Source organism: Eublepharis macularius, chromosome 10, assembly GCF_028583425.1.
Source record: "Eublepharis macularius isolate TG4126 chromosome 10, MPM_Emac_v1.0, whole genome shotgun sequence".
NCBI classification, from domain to species: Eukaryota; Metazoa; Chordata; class Lepidosauria; order Squamata; family Eublepharidae; genus Eublepharis; species Eublepharis macularius.
Window position 1 is genome coordinate 4,882,811 of NC_072799.1, and position 25,413 is coordinate 4,908,223.

Genomic DNA, 25,413 nt, shown 5'->3' on the forward strand with positions numbered 1-25,413 from the left:
CAGCAGCATTTGGGGTGGAGAAAATAGGCAGGGTGAGTTGTGCAACAGCTCCCCAAATTATCCTTTACACGGTATGCAATCACTGACCATCAATATAATTTGGACATTAAGTATCCTGTGACAGCTGGGAACCTCCAATCCAAACCTCCCATTGTCTCAAAGTTACTGCCACATACAGGGCCGGATTGATCGGGGGGGGGGAGGGGGGCTGGGGGGTAGTCTGCCCCCAGTGCTGCCAAAGAGGGGGTGCCGGGTGCAGCTGCCAGCCCCAGGAGTGCGCGGGCAGCAGGACAGGGGAAGCGCTTGCCACGCACCCTATCCTGCGGGGCAGGCAAAAGGCAGCGCGAGTGGCTGGGAGGCTGCGCAGCAAGCTGGCTGCCCCGTCCTGCAGGGCAGGCAAATGGTGCAGGCGGCCTCCCAGCCACTTGCGCTGCTGCCGCCAGCTCTGCGGCGTGCCAGGACAGCCAGCTTGCCACAGGGTGGCACGCGCCGCCCTGCATGATGTCACGGAAGTGACGTCATCACACAGCGCCGGGAGCATGCGCGTGCTGTGCGCACACGCGAGTGGCCAGTCTTCAGTTGCCCTGGGCACCTGCAACCCTGCCCAATATATAAGTTGGTATTATGCCTTCCTTTTTGTAATGGTCTTATCATTCAGTCAATGAACTTCCCGTCTCACTGCTAATCCTTCCCTGCTAATCCCATCACACACCCTTGAAAGTTTGGTAGTTTTCTTCCAAGTTATTCTTTTACCTTCAGTTACAATCCTTTCGGTTCTGGAAGGGATCCATGTTATCCTATGAGCCCCAAATAGTATAACCAGTCGAGCTTCAGTTCCAGAAATCTGAGTCCGATTCCTGGCTTCAACTGGATTGCAACCCGGACTCCCAGCGCGCTTAATTCCTCCTCCTTCCATCCCGATTCCTACACAGATTAGGACAGGTATATTTTTGCTCCCCATCTTAATCTATCTTCCCCATTTTCCAACCTACACTGCATTCCACAGAGTGTTGGCATTTTATTCCTCTCTGCTAGCTAAGGCCTCATCCCCGGAAGATGGGACACCTCTGTTCCAGCATACTTACTTCTCCTCTGCCCTGTTTCCCATTTTACCTGCATTCGCATCTTTAGCTTAAAAGTAACTCCTGCTCCAAATTGGGAGTGGCTCTCATTGATTTCTGGGTGTTGGTAGTATAGAGAGACCGTTTGGTGTCGTGGTCAAGAGCGGCAGGACCCTAATCTGAAGAACTGGGTTTGATTCCCTCCTCCGCCGCTTGAAGCTGGCTGGGTGACCTTGGGTAAGTCACAGCTCTCTCAGAGCTCTCTCGGCCCCACACACCTCACAGGGTGATTGTTGTTGTGGAGATAATAAAATACTTTGTAAACCAATCTGAGTGCGCATTGTCCTGAAGGGTGGTATATAAATCAAATATTGTTGTTATATGGGATAGGAACTGTGCTGTGTCTTAATTTAGTATTTGTTTCGATATGTCTCTCCCCCCCCCAATATTTTACCAAATCCTTCAGGAAATTCTGTATTTCTTTGTAAATCTGGTCTCTGTCATCCTTTTTCTGGCTGAACACGCTACTCACAGCCACCTCTTTCCCGCTCCCTGCACACACATGCAAGCTAATTCCCGTGGTCAGTCTGAACACATATGTTCACGTGTTTGTGGAGGTGCTGGTAACAAAGGCGAGGTAACAAAGCACACCTTCTCCTTGACATATTAAGATTTCTACATGGCAGGGACTTTTTTTTCTAAAGAGGCGCATTCTACAGGCTTCTCCCTGCAGTGGTGCTGCCCTGACCAATTTACCACCTTCATGAGAACTAGTCTCATGGATTTAGACTCTGGTTGTTGTGTTGTGGGACGGTTACACTGGCTTACAAAGAGAAAGCAAAAAGAAGAAAAGCAGACGTTTAAACCAGATCTGTCCACCATCCTGTTTTAAATGTGTTGTTTTTAATGTACATGATTTTTTAAATTGTATTTTTAATATGTTGTTATCCGCCCTGAGCCCGCTCGCAGGGAGGGCGGAATAGAAATCTTAAATAAATGAATAAAGAAATAAATAAATCTTCTACTTTTTATTCCAGGGAGTGTGGGAAGTTTTCTTTTTAATTATTTACTGTTAGTTATTTACATATACTTCACATTGGTGTCTTAAAATGCACGCCCTCCTCACCTTTTTCCTGCTTTTAAATTAGCTGTTATTTTACAATACAAAAAATTATACCAAAAAAACCCAGCAGCCCGAAAATGTGTATTTTATATCCCCCCCACCGCCCCCCAGCAATGAAATAGTTTACAATACTTGTTATTTACATATGAATGCAATAAGGGGCTAAAAAATTATACATATGAACAAAACAAAGCTCAGGTCCAAACACAGAAGAATAGTACAGAAAGGGCAGTAAAAAGACAAAAAGAAGATCCAGAAGAGAAAGTTCAAGAGCTCTTAGCGAAAAAGAACACTTTGTGCACAGATTTCAGAGCAGCAGAAATGTATGGGCCTACAGGATTTAATACAACGTTGCAAATGTCACAAATGTCACGATTTCCCTCTCCCTGGCTGGGTACTGGAGCAGATTTCTGACCTCAAGGAACTTGGCGGAAGTGCTCAACTAATTGGGACCTGGAAGACACCAAAATAAACTTGTTCAAGCAAAACTCAGGAGCTTTTTTTCTTTTGGCGAGGGAAGGGGTGTGAAGGACCCAGGATAGGCAAAATTAAGACAGCGTTACTACCTCGTCATAAACTTATCTCCAAATCCTATAAAAGGTTGAAATCTGCCAAAATCTACAGCACGGGACTGAAGGAGAAGCCCTTCCAACCTCCTAGCTGAACAAATTACGAGGCTGCACAGAGAAGGGGCTGGGGGAGGCCTAACCCGCATTTGAAAAGGGCACAATCCAGTGAAAGTTAGCTGTGGCCAGCTCCTCCTGGTAGGGACAGAACGGGAGATTGTGACAGATGATTTATACATTCCACTGGGGCATAGCTCAGTGGGAGGACATCGGCTTGGCATGCAGAAGGTCAAGGTTCAAACCCTGGCATCTCCGGTTAAAAACGCCAGGTAGGTGATGTGAAAGACCTCCACCTGAGAGCCCGGGGGAATTTCTGCCAGCTTGAGTAGCCAATACCGATCTCGATAAACCAATGGCCCGACTAAGTATAAGCCAGCTTCGTATGTTCGTGTGGTTTCCATGGGAAGAATGTGTGGGTAGGGGCATGCGGTGATAGCCACTAGCCGAGAAGGATTAGACAAAAGCTTATGCCTCAATAAAGTTGCAAAATAGTAAAGAGTCCAGTAGCACCTTTAAGTCTAACCAACTTTACTGTAGCGTAAGCTTTCGCGAACCACAGTTCTCTTCGTCAGCTGGTTCTCGAAAGCTTATGCTACAATAAAGTTAGTCAGTCTTAAAGGTGCTACTGGACTATTATTTTGCTACTACAGACTAACACAGCTAATTCCTCTGGACCAATAAAGTTGGTTAGCCTTAAAGGTGCTACTGGATTTTTTACTTTTTTGCAACTACAGACTAACATGGCTAACTCCTCTGGATCTATGACAAAAGAAAATGAAATCTTTTACTTTAAGGTAACTTGAAAGGGTAGGTGGGATGCTTGAATAACCAGGATGTGAAGGGAGCAGAAAGGGAAATGAGGTGAACAGCTGCCCGGAATTCAAGTCCAAACCACGAGAGGATCTGCGCCAGAGCACTCAAACAATTGCAGTGGGTGCTCCTGTGCATATTTATTCATTATTGTGGGATCTCCTGCATGCCACTTCCTAATAAAAGACCCACAACTGATGTTTGGCCTGCAGCAACTTGACGGAGTAATAATCAGCATGTTAATTAAGTTGCATTCTTCCTATACCATCGACAGACACTTGATCTTTTGCTCTGGATTTCGGAGACGCTTGATTCTTTAATCATAGAAAAATGGCTGACCGCAGGGCTAGAGTTTCTTTGGACAGCAAATGAACAGGAGCCGTGAGGATCGCTGACCCACGACATGGTTTCCGTCCTCTCCTACTTCTCCCCCCAAAGATGCACACAGCTGCCTCCGAAAGGGCTCTGGCAGACAGATGCATTTGGGCTCCCCCCTTCTTTTCCACGACTATTTTGCTATGGATCTTGGGAAATCAAGCCTGTGTGAGTGAATTCAACACCCCCTAAGGGAAAAACAGGATGCTGCCATGTACCCTGGGAGCACAGGAAGAGACCGGTAAGGAAGCAGTGACCAAAGGACTTACTGCTGTGCTTAAGGACTCACCGAGAAGCAGCTTTCTAATGTCTGCTGCAAAAATACCAGCTGTGGTGCAAAAGCTCCAGTTCGGGCATGGAGATCCTCTATGCAGGGGCTTCCCAGGGGGAGGGGGAGGCCTCCACAGGGTATTCCCTCCCCCATGCGCAAAATGCAATTCTTGAAAGGGCACAGGAAACCTTTGCTGCGGGGGGGAAAAGGATTTGGCTCTGTAGCCCCGACTAGTTTCAAGTCATTGTCATGCTATGATGGCCTATGGTCAGGGGACACAACTCAGAAAGCTGCCTGAGTGACGCTTTGCAGGCTTCCGGGCGGATTCCTCTGAACAGCACCCCAATGCAGAAGGGTAAGGGGGGAAGTGAGAAGCAAAAAACAGGTGCAAGGCGTAAGAATTCATTAAGGTTATTAAGATCCCTACACGTTTCAATAACCTTAACAAACACTGAGAGATCCCTGTCTTTCGGTGCTACACCTCTGAAGATGCCAGTCACAGCTGCTGGCGAAACGTCAGGAACTACAACGCCAAGACCACGGCGATACAGCCCGGAAAATCCACAACCAACCTTAATAAATTCTTGCACCTTGCGCCTGGTCCCCCCCCCCCCCCGCCTACTGGTATGGCTCTTGTTGCTCCAGCAGGTGAGAAGTACCAGGGTTTAACAGACAATACTTTGCATATACATTAGGCTTTCTCTGTTCAACACACATCACATACATTAACTCAAGCGATCCTTACAACAGCCCTGTAAGGTAGGCCAATGATCCCACTCCCTTTTTGTAGAAGAGGACTGAAGCTGCGAGGAAGAACTGTTACCTGCAGCTGCCTACTGAGTTCATCAGAGGACTCGATTCGGGGGAGAGGAGCTTCTCGACTGACAGCTCATCCTCAGCCACCCTGCTTTCCTGGCAGCCGCGCTCTTTGCTCTCGGGTTTCTTTCCGGTTTCTTTCCGGAGTGTGCATTTTGTCAAAGCCCACTCCTGACAGCAATTTTAAAAGCACATGAGAAACCAGGGGGATATATTCTCACACGCTGACAGTCTCTGTAGGGGGAATTTTTTCTTTCCATGCACGGCAACTAAGAGGATGCGGATACCTGTCAAGAGGTGTTTTCACAGCCTGTCATTCTTTGAACATCTGCGATTCACCACGGTTAGGTACATTAAGCATGGAGAAGATTTGGCAAGGATGTGGGGGGGGGGATTCTCAGGCACCGGCCAGTCTTGAAAAATCAGAACTTTGGCATCTGCGGAGCAGTACGTTTTGACCCAACAGCTTTGAGGGACAAACAAGAGGTCGCGACCATCTGTCCTTCTCTGCGTATAATTTCTGAGCGAAGAAAAAGGAAAAGCTAAGAAGCTTCTAGAAAAGCAGCTGGCTACAGAGTTTCCCCCAAAACTGTAAGCACTGGATGTATGTGCGTGCATGCATGCATTTTAGGAGGACAAAGCCAATATTTTCATTTAAAAAAATATATATTCTGCAAGTTTAAAGAGTGTTGCTAGAGTGACCTCAAACCAACCTGCAGATGAAAGACTTAAATCCCAGAAAATTCAGGCTCCAGATTAATTGCTTGGCAGCTGCCCTTTAAAATTTAACTCATTGCTCCTGTGGGAAACATGCCTTTATTGGAAAATAATAGAGCTGGCACGTAACAAGCGCAAGCATCAATTAAGTGACCTGAGCAAGAGCCAACGTGCTCATGCGCAAATCCTACGGAATTCAAGGAGGCTTTTGCTTGGAGTAGATGCTGCCCAGAGAACCGAGATACATGGTGGGTGCCTTCTCACAGCGCTGTGGAGTTTCAACAGAATGACAACTTCAAAGCTTGGGGGCTCAGGATAGGCACAGGCAGTTGGAGATTAAATTTTCAAATTTGCATCCAAAAGCGGCATTGGATTTTCCTTCCATTTCACAGACACAATAAACTTTTGGACAGTCCGCCCTGCTGCGCAGCTGCAGAAGGCTCCTGTACAAGTGCAAAAGAAAGCTTATCTTTTTAAAAATGTATTGACAGATGTTCTGGTAAAAATAAGGGATGGTGATTTAAGCTCTACCTCCGTCTAAAGAGACTGGGTTGCACTGGCCTGCTGACTCGACAGCCGCAACCTGCTGACGTGGTTAAAAACTCGACTGTTCAGGTGAGGATGAAACTGTTCGGGTCAGAGGTCCGGGGAAGAGTTTTCCTCTGCGATGACCACAAGCTCAGCTAAAGCCTTGACCGCAGCTAGTGCCTGCAGCTCCCCCTCCTTCCTAGGGAACTTGTAGAATGGGGTTGGGGAGTGCCTCTTCAAGGCCTGAAGCCACGCTAACCCTGTTGCCCCTCCAGAGATTGTTGGTCACTGTGCTGCCATTACACTACAGCCACAATTCACATGCAGTTTTGTTTCGTCCAATAGGAAGATTTAAGTTGCGAACGATTGCTATAGCACAATAGCCGAAAATGGACGAACAGAAGAAGCTTGGCCTGTTTCCATACTGTTAATAACGTGCATATCCTGTGGGCACGTGCATCGCCCTAGCACGCAGCAGCATTGCTCGGCCAGCAGGATGAGGACTTTGGGAAGCAATTTCCTCCCTCTTGTGTTAGGAGAAAGCTTCTTCCACTGGAGGAAAAGATCTAGCCACAGGGATCCAGTCCCCAGAGGCAAAATAGTAGAGTCCAGTAGCACCTTTAAGACTAACCAACTTTCCTGTCACTTAAGCTTTCGAGAACCACAGCTCTTTGCATCAGATGCATCGTTAGCTTTCGAGAACCACAGCTCTCTGCGTCAGATGCACTGTCAGCTTTCGAGAACCACAGCAGAGCTGTGGTTCTCGAAAGCTGACGATGCATCTGACGCAGAGAGCTGTGGCTCTCGAAAGCTTCTGCTACAGTAAAGTTGGTTAGTCTTAAAGGTGCTACTCTACTGGACTCTACTATTTTGCTGTTACAGACTAACACGGCTAACTCCTCTGGATCCAATCCCCCGAGGGGTAGCCAGGTGTTCTGCGTCACAACCGTGCAGGCTCTGGCTGACAAAGCTTATGCCACCTGAAATCAGGTTGCCGGGAATGCTGTCACAAAACCTGGTCCTTTTGGTTTGCTAACCATAAATGCTCCCTGAGCATCAGAAGTGACACTGGCATGGGGAAAGCATGTTGGAAAGGACCCCAAAGGACCTTCTGCCTTTCAGAGTGACTGATCTGGCCACAGGGTTTGGGAACTTAGCCCTGGTCCAAGGACCTGGAGGCAAGCAAGCTGGCATGCCTGCTTCTTGCCTGCCTCCATTGTGCCCTTTGCCCGTGGTGGCTGCAGGTGCCCGTCCATGGCCAGGAAGCCGACAAAAGAGCCAACGCTCAGGCGCTAAAGGTCTTTGCTGTGGCCAGGTCTTGTACACAAAGAAGAAGCAGCCAGGAGCGAGGGACAACTCTGTGCATGACTTCATCTTTAAAACGGACTTCAAGAAAGGGCCGCCTCATTCCCCCCGCTTTCCACATAGAGTGACGCCCTGTGCAGCTTTAAGAAAACAATGAAAGGGCGGGAGAAAGAGATGCTTGTTTAAATCACACATTTTCCTCCCGTTCTATGGCAACCGGTGATGTGATTTCATTGTTGACAAATGCAGCATCAGGCCAGGGAATCAATGACAAAAAAGGAGCAGGGGTCCACTCGCCATGCCTCTTACAAGATACGTACGGCCTGCGGATTCCAAAGGCGCCTCCCCAAAAGAATCCCCCCCTCCAAGCAGACTCAGAAGATAAATATCGCACGCTGCTGCTTTCCAACAACAACAGAAGCAGAAGGGACAGTCACTCCCGGTTTAATTTCAAGGAGCTCCAGGTTGCTTTGGCATGAGGCTGCTGCCCAGAATACGGCATCCCCCAGTCCTCTCCCCGACTTCAAGCATGTGCAGCACTGCCTCCGCCTCCCGTCTCATCAAGCTGTCCGTTCCCCTGCCTCACCTCGCTGGCAGCTGCTGCCACTGGGGAATCCACCATCTGGTGATGTCCCCACCACAGGAAGGGGCCGTGCAGGTTACAAAGAGGAGGCAGAGAAGGGAACACCGAAATGTCCTTTTGGGTGGCAACCTCACACCCAGTGTCATGCTCTCTTGTCCTCAGACACTGGGATTGCCCTCATCAAGCAAGCAAAGCTGTGCCCAGTCAGTACAAGGCTGGGGACAGCCCCCCCCCCTTCAGAGGAGCGGCAGCACCACTGGCGCAACCAGGGAGGTCTTTATTCCCACAAGCGCTTCCTGCATGCTGGAGCTCCAGTTAGAGGTCACAAGCCGGACGCTGGTGCAAGGAGAGGGGCTCACCCAAAGCCTCCGCAGAGCAGTTGCATTCCCGCCCTGCCAAGCAGTCAGCGGCTCCTTTGCATGCCGAATGAGACCTGCTGAAGCAAAAAAAGTAAACTGGCTACCCCGCCTCCACCCTCGGCCCCATCCTGGAAACTTTACTGCTCTCTTCCAAACACTCCGGCAGATTATTTGCAGGAGCCTGGCTAGGTGTGAAGAGCAAGTGAAACCTGAGTTATAGCACCTCCGACGCACGTCAGTTCTGCAACGCCAGCTTGATTTGGAGCGACAACCTACAAAATGCCAAGCCAACACAACGTTTTCTCTTCCTGCTTCTCAAGCCTCCCGGTTTCTATGCTGCTGGCTAATAAAGCTCCGTCTTTCTGCTGAGCTCTGTGTGGGAAGCACAATTGAGAGAATGATGCAAGACTGAGCGGAGCAAACAGATGAGGTCACGATGACAGCTGAGAGTGGGGACGGGGGAAGGGTCCACGCGGGGAAGCACCTCTGGCCCTCGGAAGCAGCCCCGCAGGAAAAGGAGCTCCCTCCGCCATGATTTCCGCCCCCCCCCATCTGACCGCCTCTCACGAGGACGTTTAACACACACTAGCTTCACATTGTTCGAGATAAACACCACCAAAGAGTCGCTCCTGGGGGCACTTCCACCGCACCATAGCTATCGGCTTTGTTCCTAAGGCTAAAAGAAGGAACAGCAATACAGCAGGCAAGCTGATGTGACTCGGGACTGAAATACGGTCTGAATTTCTTCTCTCTCCCCACCTTACTGCCCTCCCACCCAGCAGCAGGTTAACAGCTTTGACAAGTGCAGCACAAAAAAGGACATCGATTGCCCAGGGTAAGGAGAGAACATCCTAGGGCTCTTATATAAGAGCTAGCCTGCACCAATTCCCTTGCTTCCTAGTTCTATTTAAAAACTTGGCCCACTAAAGCATATTTCTACCATTAAGTTGTGCATGGAACCCGCTAAGCCTTCCGGAAAAGGAGTTTCGGGTGCAGCAGGGGGCAATAAGCCAATCGTACCTAGCTCCATTCTGACCTTAATACAGTCAGATGGATAAAAACAATGCTACAAAAAAAAATAATAACCTCGACCCAATAAATGAATTGTGTTTGGAAGAGAGCGCAAAATAAGGTAAGAAATAAATAGAATTTTTTACAACCATTGGGTTCCTGGAGGAAATTGAGTTAGCTTCCTTAAATCCTGGGGTTTATCTGGCGAAGGCAGAAAAATTATCTCTAAGCGCTGCATCTTTTCTTGTACAACCAAGTGGGGAGGGGGGGAACAATTCAAGTACCACAAATCACTTCCCGCGTATAAAAGCCGGGAGTCCATTGTCTTTGCGTGGCTTTTCTCTATTATTAATGATCTCCAGGAGTGGGGACGGATGCCGTGGGACTCACAAATGGCCTTTCGCCTGGAAGCAGAGAATGAATGAAAAACGTGGCCCCACCACAAAGAAGGGGATCGGTAACCCTGTGTTGGAGAAGACGCCAGCCAAAGTCAAGTGACGATGCCCAAAAGAAGGTTTCGATGCTCCCAGAAGCGCAGTCCAGATGCGCCGAGGTCCCCTTTACGCTTCAAGTCTTGCACAAAATCCTTGCCCTGTTCCTCCCAGGTAATCCCTTGTGTTTAAAACCCTAAAGAGGCAGTCCCGATGTCCATGCATCAAATACACGTTCCAGGCTGGGCTGGAGGCTGCTGTTTGCGATTTCGTACCGCTCCTGATTTCTCTTTGTAGACAATTGGCATTTGTTGTGAAATGTCCACCAAAGAACTGGCTACTGCAAGACCTGGAGGGAGAGCAGGGAGTGGGGAGTTACAAAAGGCACAAAGGAGAAAGAATTCCTACTTCACATCTGAAGGTAAAAATTGTAAGTGTGGGTCAGGGCAGAGGGAGGAAGATTCTGATCAAGGATATGACACTGGGGACGCGTTTCCCCCTGACCCCAAAGAGCCCTCCTAAGTCACTATTAGCCACTTTGGAGGAGGCAAACAACGACTCTGGAGAAGCAATCAGATGTGGGGGGAATGGCACAGGAGGAAAAAAGTTAAGCCTGCGGCTCACCCCGTGGCCCTGAGTTCAACTGGCCGGGCACGGCTGCAATTAACCGAAAAAACAACAACGCAGGTGACCGATTCACGGATCTCCCAACCTCTCGTGTAGTTCGGCCCTTCCCCGAAAGAGAGAAAGCCGCTTAGTTATTTTTTAAAGTATTTATACCCCACCTTTCCTCTTGGCGCAAGGATGGAAGCCTTTTCTTCGACTAAACTAAGGTAATATGATACACAGATAAAACACAGGGGAAATGACTGATTAAAAACTATTGATACTAAAGTTTGGGTATAAGCAATTAAGGAGAGGGAATGAGAGCTATTATATAATTTAGTTGTGTTGTTATTTACTCTGAATATATCTTCCTAATAGCCTAATTTAAATTCAAATGGAGTATATCAGTTCTTACGCACTTTCTATTGTTGTATCTTTTCTTTTTAAATAAAATCTTTTTTAAAAAATTAAAGGATAGAAGCCTCCGTTGCCTCTTTTCCTGGGACTGCGGAGGCAGACTTGAGGAACTGTTCTGCCAACCTCGGCCCACTTACTTTGCCGGCCAGACCTCGACCAGACCCAGGTTGATAAACCGAGCAGGCTCCTATATGCAGAGCCTGGCCCGGTCATCTGAACAGCCATGCCCTGGGCTCCGGTCACTGGTCATGCCAGAACAGACAACACCCTTGCAAGCGGACCTTTTTCTGGTAAATTTCGGCCAGCATATCGATCGCATCAGCTGACTGGGCAGGCGGCTGAACCCAGCCTGCTTCAGAATCTAACACTGGGCATGATTGGATTTGCTGTACAGTGCTGGCCAGTTTTATGCCCACTCCAAGTACTATAATAAACACCATCAATGCTGGCTGAATCCTTCAGGAGAGAGGCAGGGAAGAAATGCCTTTAATACGCCAACGGTACTTGTTAAAATTATTGCTGTGTACAGAGAAGTGCATCCATCACCTTTCAAACTTGACAGGACTTGAGAGTGCAGGGGGACTGCAGGCCGACCTCCACCCCCCTTTGCCTGCCTGAGCTCCGTGGTCAGGGAAGGAGGCCTTGTCTGGTCTTGACTGCTGGGAGCCCACGCCAAGGGGCTCCTCAGCTGCTGTCCCCGCTCTTTGGAACTCCACCCCCTCCACTGCATGTGATCCCCCCCCCCCGCATGTGATCCCCTCCTCCTTAAATCAAATTTTCAAAATCATCCCCCACTCCTTGGCTTTGTTTGGCTGATGAGACTATACATGGTGATATGTTATTGCTGTAAACTGCCTTGAACATTTTTAAAAATGGAAAGGTGGTAATGTAAATATGCTTGATGAATTTAGATACCACCTTTCCATTTTTTTAAATATGTTAAATGACCAAATGCCCTGACTGGGCGGATCAGGCTAACCTAATCTCATCAGATCCCAGAAGTTAAGCAGGGTCCGCCCGGCTTAGGACTTGGATGGGGGGCCATCAAGGAAATCCAGGATTGCTACACAGAGGCAGGCAACAGCAAACCACCTCTTTATCTCTTGCCTCGAAAACTCTACAAGCTGTGACTTGACAGCACATTACACTACCAATTGAATAAATGCCCCGAAGGTACTAAGGTATCACCCGTTAGGTGGAAAGAATCCCATATGGACAGATTCTTTTTCACTCAATATTGTCCCAGGTAGTTGGAATTCCCATCCACATAGAAAGTGAACCATCTGCATGACGCGTACATATTGTGCCACCGCACAGAAATGCTGGGCTAAAAATTAAGGAAAGGCAAGGAGAAAATAAAGTGCAACCTTACTACTCAAGAGTCTGCTGACATTAGCACAGCTCTACCAACAGAATGAGAGGGAAGAGTGACCCAGGCAAGGATGCCCTCCTCCGCAGATGGAGAAAAGGCAGCGCGATCTTGCCGACCAGATCGTCTCCGGAGGATAATGGATGCTCACCTGATTGCCCTGGCGGAGGGATTCCTCCCAGGCCTCGCGGCAGCCTCACAAATACAGAGAGAACAGCAGCTTTGTTGCCGAAACAAGGCTCCAAGGCGATCGGCTTGGGCACTGTCTGCAGTGGAGAAAAGAAGCCAAGAAAAGAGAGTTATTGATGGCATGCCTCTTCCACCAGATCTGGCTCTTGAGTGGCAGCATCCTACTGCCTGGATCTGTAGGCGAAGAAGAAACCCCAAAGGAATCACAGAATCACAGAGTTGGAAGGGGCCATATAGACCTTCTAGTCTCCAGACCCCTGATCATCCTCGTCGCCCTCTTCTGCACCCTCTCAATTTTGTCCATATCCTTTTTGAAGTGAGGCCACCAGAACTGCACACAGGTGCAGCCTGACCAGGGCAGTACAGAGAGGGACTATGACCTCCTGCGATTTCGATGCAACAGCCCTTTTGATACAACCCAAGACTGAGTTTACCTTTTTTGCCACCGCATCACGCTGACTGCTCATATTTAGTTTACAGTCCACTCTTACCCCAAGATCTCTTTCGCATACACTACTACCCAGAACTTGTATCCCCCATCTAGTATTTGTGCTTCACATTTTTGTGGCCCAGATGTAATACTGTGCACTTATCTATGTTGAATTGCCTCCTGTTCACAATTGCCCACTTCTCCAGAGTATTCAGGTCTTGTTGAATTTTAACTCTATCTTCTTGGGTGTTTGCCACTCCTCCCAATTTGATATCATCAGCAAATTTAATGAGTAGCCCCTTTACCCCTTCATCCAGATCACTGATAAAAATACCAGGCCCGAAAACGAGCCCTGTGACACCCCACTGGACACCTCCCTCCAATCTGATGTAACGTCATTGACCACCACTCTTTCGGTGTGGTCCTCTAACCAGTGTCCGGAGTCTGTGGCTCAGCCCACGGACTTGCCAGGAGGACAGGAGACAGCCGGGAGGCAGCTGTCCAGACACCCCAACAGACCCCCAGGGCCAGAACCTGCCAGCACCCAAGGGAGAGAAAGAAACACCCAAGCCCCAGAGGGTCAGAAGGAGCGGGTGGAAGCCAGCCAGCCCCAACCTCCAGTGGGAGGCTAACAGCCCTGACAGGGAAGTAAGGAAAGCCAGGAGGGGGCCAGGGCAGAGGGAGAAGGCACAAGAAATAGAGACAGCCAGCCAGACAGCTACCTTACCAGCAAGACAGCAGAAGCAGCACAGGGCCACATCCCAAGCTGCAAACAGGGAGGAAGGGAGTATTAGAGACCAGTTGAGGCTGCTGGAAGCTCAGAGCCAAGGAGGCTTGGCAGCTAGCTAAGAGAGCACAGCTGTAGTTGTCCAACCAGCCAAACTAGCTACCCCAGGTGCAACTGCTTGAGGCAGCCTAGGCCAATGCTAGGAGGCAAAAGAGGGGTGTGGCCTGGCAGGTGGAGCCTGGAATAAGGGACAGGATATAAGGGAAGTCCACCCACAGAGGGTGGGTGGGTTGTGTAGGAGAAAGAAGGAATGAGAGAACAGCAGAGAGGAGGTGGAGGAAAAGGAAAAGGAAAAGGAAAAGGAAAAGGAAAAGGAAAAGGAAAAGGAAAAGGAAAAGGAAAAGGAAAAGGAAAAGGAAAAGGAAAAGGAGTAAGAGTGATGGCTGGATGCGGACTGCAGCCATGGAAGGCAGCTGGGACAATGTCAGGTTGAGGGGACCTGCGAGTGGACTGAGAGGGTATGAGGCTGAGGTATACCCTCCCCCTCCTTCCACAGAGTGGGATCCTGCAAATTCCCTGAAGGTACTTTAAGGCGGAAGTCAGGCAGGCCAGTGGCTCACAGGGCGGCGCCTAGGGCAGAACCTAACAACCAGTTCCCTATCCACCAAACTGTCCTATAGTCCAGTACGCAGCCTTCCAGTTTACCCATTAGATTGTCATGAGGAACCTTATCAAAAATTTTACTGAAAGCCAGGTAAATCATGTCGACAGAGTTCCCATGATCCAGTAAGCTTGTCTCTCGATCAAAAAAGGAAACCAGGTTGGTCTGACAACATCTGTTGGGGACAAAACCATGTTGACTTCCCTGGATCACTAAGTGGTCCTTTAGATGCTTACAGATCGATCCCTTTAAAATCTGCTCTAGTATCTTCCCAGCAACAGAAGTCAGACTGACCAGCCTGTAGTTTCCCGGGTCATCTTTCTTCCCTTTCATAAAGATTGGGATAACATTCGCTCTTCTCCAATCTTGTGGCACATCCCCAGTCCTCCAGGAGGCCTTGAAGATGATGGACAGAGGCTCTGCAAGTTCTCTAGAAAGTTCTTTGAGCACTTCCTGTTCTTTGAGAACCTCCTGTTCTCTTAATTACAACCACAAAATTCAGAAACTAGCCTGACTGGGTGAACTAAAGGGGTCCCTGAGCAGAACAGCCTCTTTTTTGAAAAAGGTCAAGATGGGTAGCTATATTAGTCTGCCTGTAGCAGTAGAAAAGAGTAAGAGTCCAGTGGCCCCTATAAGACTAACAAAATTTGTGGCAGGGCATGAGCTTTCGTGAGTCACAGCTCACTTCTTCAGATACAGCTAGAATGCGAGTCCATCTGTCCTTATATCTTAGAGAGTGGCGTGATTTCAGATGCCGAATGACAATAGCAGGTAAATGACAAACGCTGGTGAATGACAATACCAGACGTGATAGGGTGGGGTATGCAGAGGGGTGGTGGATGCGGAGAAATCAGCATTGGTAATGAGACAGAAAGCCTAGATCTCGATTCAGTCCAGGTGGATGCATTGTCCTGAGCTTCATTATCAGTTGCAATTCAGCAGTCTCTCTTTCTAATCTCCCTTTGAAATGCCTCTGCAGGATAAAGGCTTTTAGGTCAGCAACTGAATGTCCTGGAAGGTTAAAATGTCCCCCACCACTGGTTTTTGAATGTTGTGGTTTCTGATGTCACACTTATGTCCATTAATTCTTTGTTGAAGGGCCAGTTTGTCCGATGTAGGGGGTGGAAGAGCAGATATAGGACAGATGGACTCACATTCTAGCTGTATCTGAAGAAGTGAGCTGGATTCTTGCTCTTTTTTGAAAAAGTTAAGCAAAGGAACTAAGAGTGCTATTACTTATTTATTTTATTCATGTCATTTCTAGGCGGCCATTCTCACTGAGACTCAAGGTGGATTACATAGTGTGAGATTAGTACAGCCAGTATCAAGGACATTTCAATAAACGATGCCACAGGGAAAATAAGTGCAAGTTTACAAAGACGTAGCATTATCAAAAATCCGATACAGAATCGAAGAAATGCTGAAACAGAACATAAGCAATTCTAGGACTGACATTAGATAACATAGAACTACCCAGCAGGATCATGCTTAAAGTAACAGGGAGCACATAGGAGCAAGTACTTAAAACAACAGATAGGACTTAAGGCAACATAGTGGTGAAATCTTATGGTCCCTAACTCTTATGGTCCCTAGGTATCTGAAGAAGTGAGCTGTGACTCACGGAAGCTCATACCCTACCACAAATTCTGTTAGTCTTACAGGTGCTGCTGGACTTTTGCTCTTTTCTACTGCTACAGACAAACAAGGCTACCCATCTTGATCGGTTCCTAACTCGTTAGGGAAGCATTTCTTCATGATCGTCTCCCTACAACGCAGCCCTCCTATATGTGTAAAAATATGGTGTCTTAACGCTTTGGATATTACACTTTAATTCTATTCATTTCTACTTATTTATTCATATATACCCTGTCTTTTTATCCAGTGAGGACTCAAAGTGGCTTACGTGGTTCTCCTCTCCTCCGCTGCATTCTCACAACCGCTCTGCAGGCCACTCCTGATATCTGACGAAGGGAGCTTTGACTCTCAAAACGCATACCATGGAAATCTAGCTGGTCTTTAAGGTGCTATTGGATCTGGATCTTGCTCTATGAGGGAAGTCGGGCTGAGAGTGTGTGTCTGGGACAAGGACACCCAGCAAGCTTCCACGGCAGAGAGGGGATTCAAACCCGGGTCTCCCAGATCCCAGTTTGGAACTAATCACTAAAAACATTGTACTCCAGCACAAGAAACTTTTCAAAATACAAGAGACGACGTCATTAAAAAGGCTCAATATGCTGGAGCACACGGCTGCCATTAGGACAACAGATCCAAGGGCAGAACCATCAATCACTGATACAGAAATGCCACCTGAAATTAGACAGATGCCTCACAAACAGATTCCAAGACGTACAAATCAGAGCACCACAAATACGATGAATGGCTACGCAGAGAGCCCTCGTGAGTAGGGGAAATACATAATCTGTAGTGAGAGTCACACGACTGATCTGCAGCTGTAGGTCACAGATTCCTCCCGTCGTCTTGCCACGGACTGACATGGCAAGAAAGGCAGGAGCCTGCTTCTCCCTATGTGGAAGTGCCACCTGTGAATTAAATGTGTCATGTCTGCCGTGGCTCTGCAGTTAAACATATTTGCAATTTGAACCATACATATATGGTCATCGTGCAAAAACGATGTTGTCCAAATGAGTGTGTGCTTCACAGAAAAGATAAATGGGCAAGGAAGGGTAAACAGAGAATGATCATATTTCTGTGAATCAAAAGTCAAAAGTCAAAAGTTTCTGTGAATCAAAAGTCCCATTTAGGTAGGGAACTCATGATCTGAGAAAGCATATTTAAGGAGGGAGGGAGGGAGGGAGAATAGTGGTTTGCAAAGAAGTCTGATCTGATCCTACACAAGATAGATAGATATATATATATATATATAAATTTTATTTAAATAGAAAAGATATAGCAATAGAAAGTGCATAAAAACTTTTACAAGCACTAAATTTAAAATTAGATTAAACTAATAGAAAGAAACAATCAGAATATATAATAATAAAAATTTAATTGTGTAATAGCTCTCCTTCCCTCTCCTTGGTTACTTATACCCAAACTTTAATACCAACTATTTTAGTTAAACATTTCCCTGTGTTTTATCTTCTTATATTTGTATCAAGTTACCTTAATTAATCTTAATTTTAGCCTAAGTAGTCAAAGAAATCCTTCAATTTTTCCCAAAATTCAGCTATTGGTCTATTATGTACATAAGTAGTTAATTTGGCCATTGATGCATATTCATAAATCTTATCTACCCACTCTTACATCTCGGGGCACACATCTGCTTTCCATTTTGTTGCACTCTTGCTGCTGTCAAAAAAGATCTCCCTGTTCTTTTCTGACATTATTTGGTAAAATGTTTCATCGCTTGTTTTTTAGATTTAGCTCAAATCTGAGCTTGAAAAACTTCTGCATCTCTTCATGTACCGTTATCCAATATTTTTGCGCTTTCTTACATGTCCACCACACATAACATATTGCATCCGTGCATTGACATTTCCAACACTGTCCAGTATAATCCTTACTGATTCTCGCAATATATTTGCAAGTAGTGTACCTTCTAAAAAACATTTTGTACCAGCTCTCTCTTAGTAACTGACAGCCTGTAAATTTTATATCCTTAGTCCACAGATCTTCCCATAGGTTCATCGAAATAGTTTCTCTGAAGTTTTTCATCCATTTTATCATACAGGTTTTAACTTGTTCCATTTCTGTGTGGTATTGCAATAAAATTTTATAAATTTTCCCTAATAGATGCTTCAGATCTCCAGATATTAATAATTCAAATTCTGGGTGCTTTTTTTCTCTTAACTACAGGTTTCTTTTAAGAGTTTGTTCTTTTAACCTTGATACTGTTTGATGATACATCAGCCATGGAATGTTTTGGCCTTGAGCCTGAATTTTGTGTCAGGCCTACATAAGATCTTGAGGTATTATCAAATGGTCAGTACGGCTGAGGAAGCTGCAGGGCGGAAGGGGGTGGAAGGATGCTGGGAAAGCCTTCTTCCGGGAAAGAAAAACATGGTGGGAGAGAACCCAGCAGGCCAGACTTCAGTCACCTCCCAGGCATGGTAGTGGTGGAATGGAGTGGGGCGTCTCATCAGCTCCCCAAGAACAGGAATTGCTGTGCTGGCTCAGATCAGAAGATGCACCTGCCTTGGCTCTCTACTTCCTTTGGGAAACAGCCAGATGCCCTATGGAAATTCAGAAGGAGGAAGTGGTGGCAATTGTCTTGCTTGCTACCAGCATTACAGATATACCATCTCTGAACACAGACGCTCTGTTTCCGGCTATCGTGGCTAATACCGGTCGATGGTTCTGTCCAGGAATGTGTCTAATTCTATGTAAAAAGCCATTCAGCAAGTGATACTTTCAACGTCTTGTAGCATTGTATTCTTTACATATTTCATTATATTCTTTCCAAGTCAGTTAGGGCTTAGTTGCCTTAAAACCAAGCAGAACACTGGATGGCCCAAAGTTCCTGAACATTTGCTATTAACCTCAATCCCACCAAGAGCTCCAGTTTGCAAAAAAAAAAAAAAAAAGATCTCTCCAACAGTACCGGGGAATGATCCCAACTGTAATCCTGGCGAGATACTTCCAATCATGATAACCCCCCTCTCAGTGGTTTGATTTATATGAGTGAACTTCAGTCTCTCCAGATTCAGGTCCCGCTTTTAACACCAGATGGCAGTACAGGACTGAGCTGCGATCACATGACAGGAAGTTATGGGACATTAGAGTCATGGGAAGGTCAAAGTTATTACCTTGCTAGTGGAGAGGAAAGCTCTGAACCGCAAGTGGAGCGCTGGCATACCGAGTGGCAGGGTGAAAGGTAGCTTGGCAGGGGAGACAGACAAGGTAAGAGTGAGCTTGGCTCTCACTTCCTGTCTGTGCTAAAGAGGGATCCAATACACGGCTGAACGGCCTCACTTCACTGTCCTACGGCTCCTTTCAACGTGATGTCCTCTATACACGCGCACCAGGTTTTTCCAAAATGCAGGGAGGGAAATGGCTACTCTGTAGGAGCTTGTGACCCACCTGAGGGTCCCAAGGCTAAGTCTGTTAACGAAAGTAGAATTGTTGGGTAGGACTTTTAGAATATGAAACACGGCTTGCCTTTCCACTCATGCTGCAGCATCTTCATTTCTCTGTTCCATTGGTTCAGGCTTCTTAACGGTTTCCGAGACCCGAGTAACACGTTCCAAGTAGGGCTCCGAAACTCCATGGTTGAAAAGGTGAGAAAATAGAGCACTAAGCACTCTCATCTATATTTCATTTGGAGAGATCAGCAGCTCATTTTAATGGGGCATGTAATTAAATCGAAAAGGTAATACGGAGTTGTGCTCCAACATCTATTAAAAGTAGCAGGCATGTTTTCAAAAAGAAGAAGAAGAAGAAGAAGCTGAGAGCTCCTATATTCTCCAGATCTGGAGCTCCATGGCAAGAAACCATCAGAGAGGCCCTTCAGAAAGATGCTACTTTGCTCAGAAGGGGCTGCTTTTCTTTTAACTATGAAACTTCAGCAAGAAGCAGGGTTTTTTTTAACGCTGTCCCGAATGAAATAATTATTGCTTGCGATGTCAGGCACAATACTGTTAATACTCTACAAACTGGCCAAAGACTCACACCTCTAAATGAAAGAGAATCCAAACCAAAGATGCCATTAAGTTAGCAAATGCCTAAAGCGCACGTCAATGACAGAGAGCAAAACCAAAATTAGTGTTTTAAACACATCTCTCGCATTAAACAGATAACCAAGACACTGACGGATTAGTTGCTGCAAAGGATTTTACCGCCCGCAACAGGGAGGCTGGTATTTACAACAGCCCTGCGTCCTGGAGTCTCCACTCCCCATCGAGTCGCTAAAGTTCAAAATAATTCTTTTCTTACAAAAGCAGCAGAGAACCAACTCACGCCATATATTTTGCCGGAACTCAATTACAAGAACTAATGGACACACAGTGCCAGGTGTCTCCAAGTAATACATCGCCCATGGTGGCTTCCAGCTTGCAGAGAGGAAGAAAGGATATATATTCTTTCTATCTCCAACAGATGATGTTTAGTAGCGTTCTTTTAAAAACAAAAACAAAATAAGGAAAGCCAGGTTAAGAGTAGGTTCTCCATTTCTTCCACTTTTAGATTTTCGGGGAGAGAAATTTCACATGCCAGTGGTCAAGCGATGCTGAGCGTCTCAAACACTGTAAATGCGTGCACACATAAACACATGGTATTTGAAGATCAAGCTACCCATGATCTGCATGAACAAAATAGCACAGCGCCGATGGAAATCAAGGGAGGGAATGCTCTCCAGCAGCGACCTCTAACATCTTCAATTTATGATCTTAGTTTCCTTACATTTTAATTGGCATTTTTAAGGCAGGAAGTATTACGCGGCAGACTAATCAGCGGCAGCTTGTGAGGGCCAGCTTCAATCGGCGGGGTCAAGAGGGACGGGATTCTTGTTGCGGCTGTTTCACAACAGGTGCGAAGAGAGAATATGAAAAATGTCCCTTCCCCGTTTAACACACGGCACCCTCTATTTTTCTCAAGCGGGCGTTTGGTCTTTGCTGAGCTCCGTGGCGTGATGAATCCATTGCACTTTTCCCCAGGGAGATACAGAGAAAGAGGGGACCGGTCATCCTGGTATCTCCTCTGGTTCTTGGCAGTCGGTAGGGCAAACGATTCATGTTCCTGCATCTACCAGATGCCACTTCTGAAGCCTCTGCCTTTAGGGTCAGCACAATCTTGGTAGCCCACACACATACAGGAGCACTGTAGCCCCTCGACTGCCAGAAGCCACTGCCGCCATTCCTAGTGTATAGTGCAAAAAAGCGGAAAGCCACAGGAGGAAAGACATGCAAATTTACACAATGAAAGACATTGAATATAGTGAAGTCATTGTCTTAAAGGGCGATACGCCGAATCAGTTGTTCAATCAATGATATACCAATTGACATAAAGGTCATTCAAATATATTCCAAAATAATAGCTGCCAATAAAAAACCAACACAATTTATGTACAATAAGTACTCAATAGGTGCTCTATCTCAAACATCCAAGGATCAAATTCTGTATAGCACAGCTGCCAGTTCATTCAACAGGTACAGTGTAGATCCATGACAGACGTCAAAAGTAAGTATCCTTCAGGTAAGTGTCCAATTTGCATCGAAACTTGTATAGAGGAAGAATTTTTATGGTATGCTGCTTATTTTACAGGTGGTGTGAAATATAAATGGGTCGCCCAATACATCACCCATCTGCCCGACATTCAGGGTCGGCAGGTGACCTGATGTTTCGTCCAGAGAGACCTCCCTGGGGGTGGCTTCGGCATCACAGTATAATATACTAGTAGTCAAGCAGCAGCAATTCCTGGTGTATAGACAATGAACAGTCCTCCTGTCACATGTCCCCCTTTGACCTTTCTCTTCTTAGGAACAGGAAGCACTGTTAGCTATCTCAGCTCGATAGCTAGAAGTCCAGAGTTCTCTACGATATACAGGCCAGTCTGATGCCTCTCTTCCTTTGCGACGCAGATACACAATTTCACACATCCTGGAAGCAGGCTGCGCTACTCAGACTAAAGATACTCAAACTCAAGCTTCTCATTCTGTCTCTATCATTTCTATTTGCATAATTCATCAAGCGACAAAGATGAAGTATTAATAAACACATTCGTCATAAAAATAGAAGTGCAGAAGAGTAAACAGATACGATGCATTCATTTTAAAGTAATCGCCAGCTCCATTTAGGTCTGGCGAATTGCTGAGTTCGTAACTGGATTTTTTAAAAGATTTTCAAGCAACGGCGAAGATTGGGGCCAAATGCTTTTGTAAAAATACACAAGAGTGACCACTGGACAAATATGCCCAGAAAAGCCATATTCAGCTTGCTGCCAAGAAGAGCTAAATGAACTGGGTATTGCCCAGCTGGGAGAAGAGAGGACCAAAAGGAAACAGGAACGTGCTCTCCTAAAATTTGACAGGCCGGCTGTCCCAGGGAAGAATGCAAAGACTGGTTCTCTGCTGCTCCAATGGGCCAAACTAGATCTAATGGGCTTAAGTTAGGGGACAGAAGATTTTGGTTGAAAATAAGAAGACAATTCCTAATGCTGAGGACAGTCCGACAAGGGAACCAGTGGGCTGAAATTAAATCAAAAGAGTTTTCGGCTAAACATTCGGAAGAACTTCCTGACAGTTAGAGCAGTCCCTCAGTGGAAGAGGCTTCCTCGGGAGGTGGTGGGCTCTCCTTCTTCAGAGATTTTTAAGAAAAGAATAGATGGCCACCTGACAGCAGTGCTGATTCTGTGAGCCTGGGCAAAGCATGAGAGGGAGGGCAGGGCAGGAAGGGCTACAGCAGTGCTTAGTTCTCGTGGCCCCTTCTTACACACCCAGGGTAATGCCAATCGCCACTTTGGGGTCAAGAAGCAATTTTCCCCAAGTCAGTTCGGTTAGGGATCCTGACAATGTTCTGCCATCTTCTGGGCATGGAGCCGGGGACACTGGGTGTGTGTGTGGGGTGAAGGCATTTGTGAATGCCCTGCATTGTGCAGGGGGTTGGACTAGATGACCATGGAGGCTCCTTCCAACCCTATGGTTCTGTGATTCTATCAGAGGGCAGGGAGGGGGCTGTTCCTTGCTGGATGTCTTCAGGGAGAGGCTGGAGGGTCACCAGCTGGGCATGCCCAGGCTTGGGGTTTTGAGCACCAAGTAAGTGGCTGGACTTCAGGGCCTAAATGTAGAGTTGCCCAACTGAGCCTGGCCACCAGCGGGAGGGTTGGGGACAGGGAATTGACAGGAGAGTCACATCAGCATCCAGGGAAAACCCAGAAGTGGCACAGGGCAGTTCTAGGCATTGCGACGTAGCTGACGTCGCTGTTGTTTTTCTCCTGCCACGGCTTGGAGAGGCAGCGGGCCAACGAGGCTTCTGGTGAGAGGTCTCCTGCCATAGCGGGAAACCTGGCAGCCTGACCCAGCAGGCTCCTTCCTACTCCAGGACTATGAGATGCGGTGGTGGCCACCAGCTCAGTTGGCTTCAATGCTTATGCATATTCAGAGAGGAGGAGAGGTCCACCAATGGCTCTGAGCTGAAATGGAGCCTCCACGTTCCGACAGCAAGATCCGAGTCCAGTAGCACCTTAAGAACCAGCCAGATTTGCAGGGTATAGGCTTCTGAGCATCTAAGCTCCCTTTAATGTTCCATGGTCAAAGGCATTATCCTCCAAGCTATCAATTCCTGAGGGCCAAACCATGGGGAAGGGCTGTGGTCTTTATGTGTCACTTCCAGCCCACCCTTTCCCCCCAAGAAAGCAGAAACTTGTCTGCTCCGTAGCCTTCTAAATTTGCTAGAAATAATTCATTAAAAAAGGGGGGGAAGCATCATTTCCTCGTGTCTTTCCTGAAACCAAGCAGCCTTTCAGAATAAAGCAAAATTTCAGTGCACGTTAATTCATTTTGCACACCTCAGCCACCCGCATAATCTCTAGCTTCACATGGCAGGCGGCTCCGTCCCCCTGCCAGGTGTTCAAAGGGCAACGTGTTCCCTTTTGCTGAATTAAAAAGCCAAGGAGCGCCAGCCAAGCTACCGAACGCACAACAGAAAGCTTCCTTGTGTCCCTGCATATTAGACCCAGTAAGAGCAGCCAGCCTAACATCTGTCCGCAGATGTTGCTGGCATCTCGTGAGCTCTGCTTTGAGGCTGCTACCTGAATTTTTTTTCAAAGGGAGGGCTGCAGAACGAATAGAGGGAAGAGAAAATAAAGCCAAGAAAAGGGAATTTGTAAGTCTGTTCTAAAGGAATATCAACTACTTGGTGTGTTTCAGTGGGTAAAGAACTGGAGGTGGAAGAAAAAGGGTCCAACCCCCATCTAGCCATGAAATCAGAGTGGTTTTGGACTCAGTTTCCTCAAAGGAATGTTCCAGATGTTGGGCCAAAACAGAGATATGCTTGCGTATACCTTTCCCCTGATGATTAAAACAAATCCAAAGCAGCCTGAATGGCTGTGAGCTACAGCCAAGGGACAGTGAAGGGTGTGTGTATACGTATACGTACATACAGCCACGTGCACACATGAACTTAACCGTTTGACCTCCAGACCTTTTTCTCCTTGTTTTTTTACATTACATTCTTTTGCAGCATCCCGCCTGATAAAGAGCTCTGGCGAACTCAAAAGCTTGCACAGTTATGTACCATTCAGGTGGTCCTGATAAAAGCTAATATGAGGATTGTGTTGCTGTTGTTTTTAACTTTGGGACCGACGTGGCGGCTAACAACTTTTTTTTCAAAATATGCAGCCTCCCAAAGCTGTTTTTTGGATTAAAAGAACATGACCATCAGGAGAAATATTTAGACACACAAGTGTCTCATTAGCTTAGGATTGTATAAATCAACACAGGAGAAGGAGCAAACTGGACACAAAGAGGAAGACAGACGTGGTCAAGGCAGATGCATACTACTTTTATTAAGGACTAGTTGCTTGAAACTGACAGTGGAAAGTAACAGGAAGATACAGCCGAGCCGAGAAGGACAAAGAATTGTAAAACTGAGAGACTTGAATGTAGGGCAGGAGTCGGCCAATTGATTTTAGCCTGGGGGCCACATGTGGGTCTCTGCTTGCTTTTGATGGCTCCAAGTCTGGCGTCTTCTGTGTCCAGAGCTGTGGCTTCCTCTCCCACTCTGCTACACCCAAGGCGCTGAACAAATACTGGGCTGCATCGGCCTGCTAGTCAACTGCTGCAGTGTGGTTGGCTTGTGCTCATGACAAAATTCTTCAGCAGCTCAAAGGCTGAAAGGAAAGCTCCCACAGGCTGATGTGGCACAGTTTGCTTGCCTCTGGTGTAGGGAGAAGAAAAAGGGCAGACAGAGGGTCCGTGGGAAATCATGTCCTATCATCTAAGTCTGCTTTAACTGTCTGGAGTTACCTGCTGTGCATGTGTGTGCATGCGCACGTGAGCATGGGTGAAGAGGCGGATCTCACAATTCAGAGCATTTGTGCATGTG

General features: G+C 46.9%; 1 protein-coding gene across 1 annotated transcript in view; it reads right to left on the reverse strand.

Moving 5' to 3' along the window:
* Positions 1-2,074: 2,074 nt before the first annotated feature.
* Positions 2,075-25,413, reverse strand: part of ATRN (attractin) — a 220,333-nt gene continuing 196,994 nt past the window's right edge. The window contains exons 28-29 of the mRNA XM_054990039.1: positions 12,560-12,674; positions 2,075-10,365 (exon numbers count right to left, since the gene is read on the reverse strand). Of these exons, the coding sequence (XP_054846014.1) occupies positions 10,241-10,365; positions 12,560-12,674 (240 nt within the window). The 3' untranslated portion in view covers positions 2,075-10,240. The remainder of the gene's footprint in view (positions 10,366-12,559; positions 12,675-25,413) is intronic.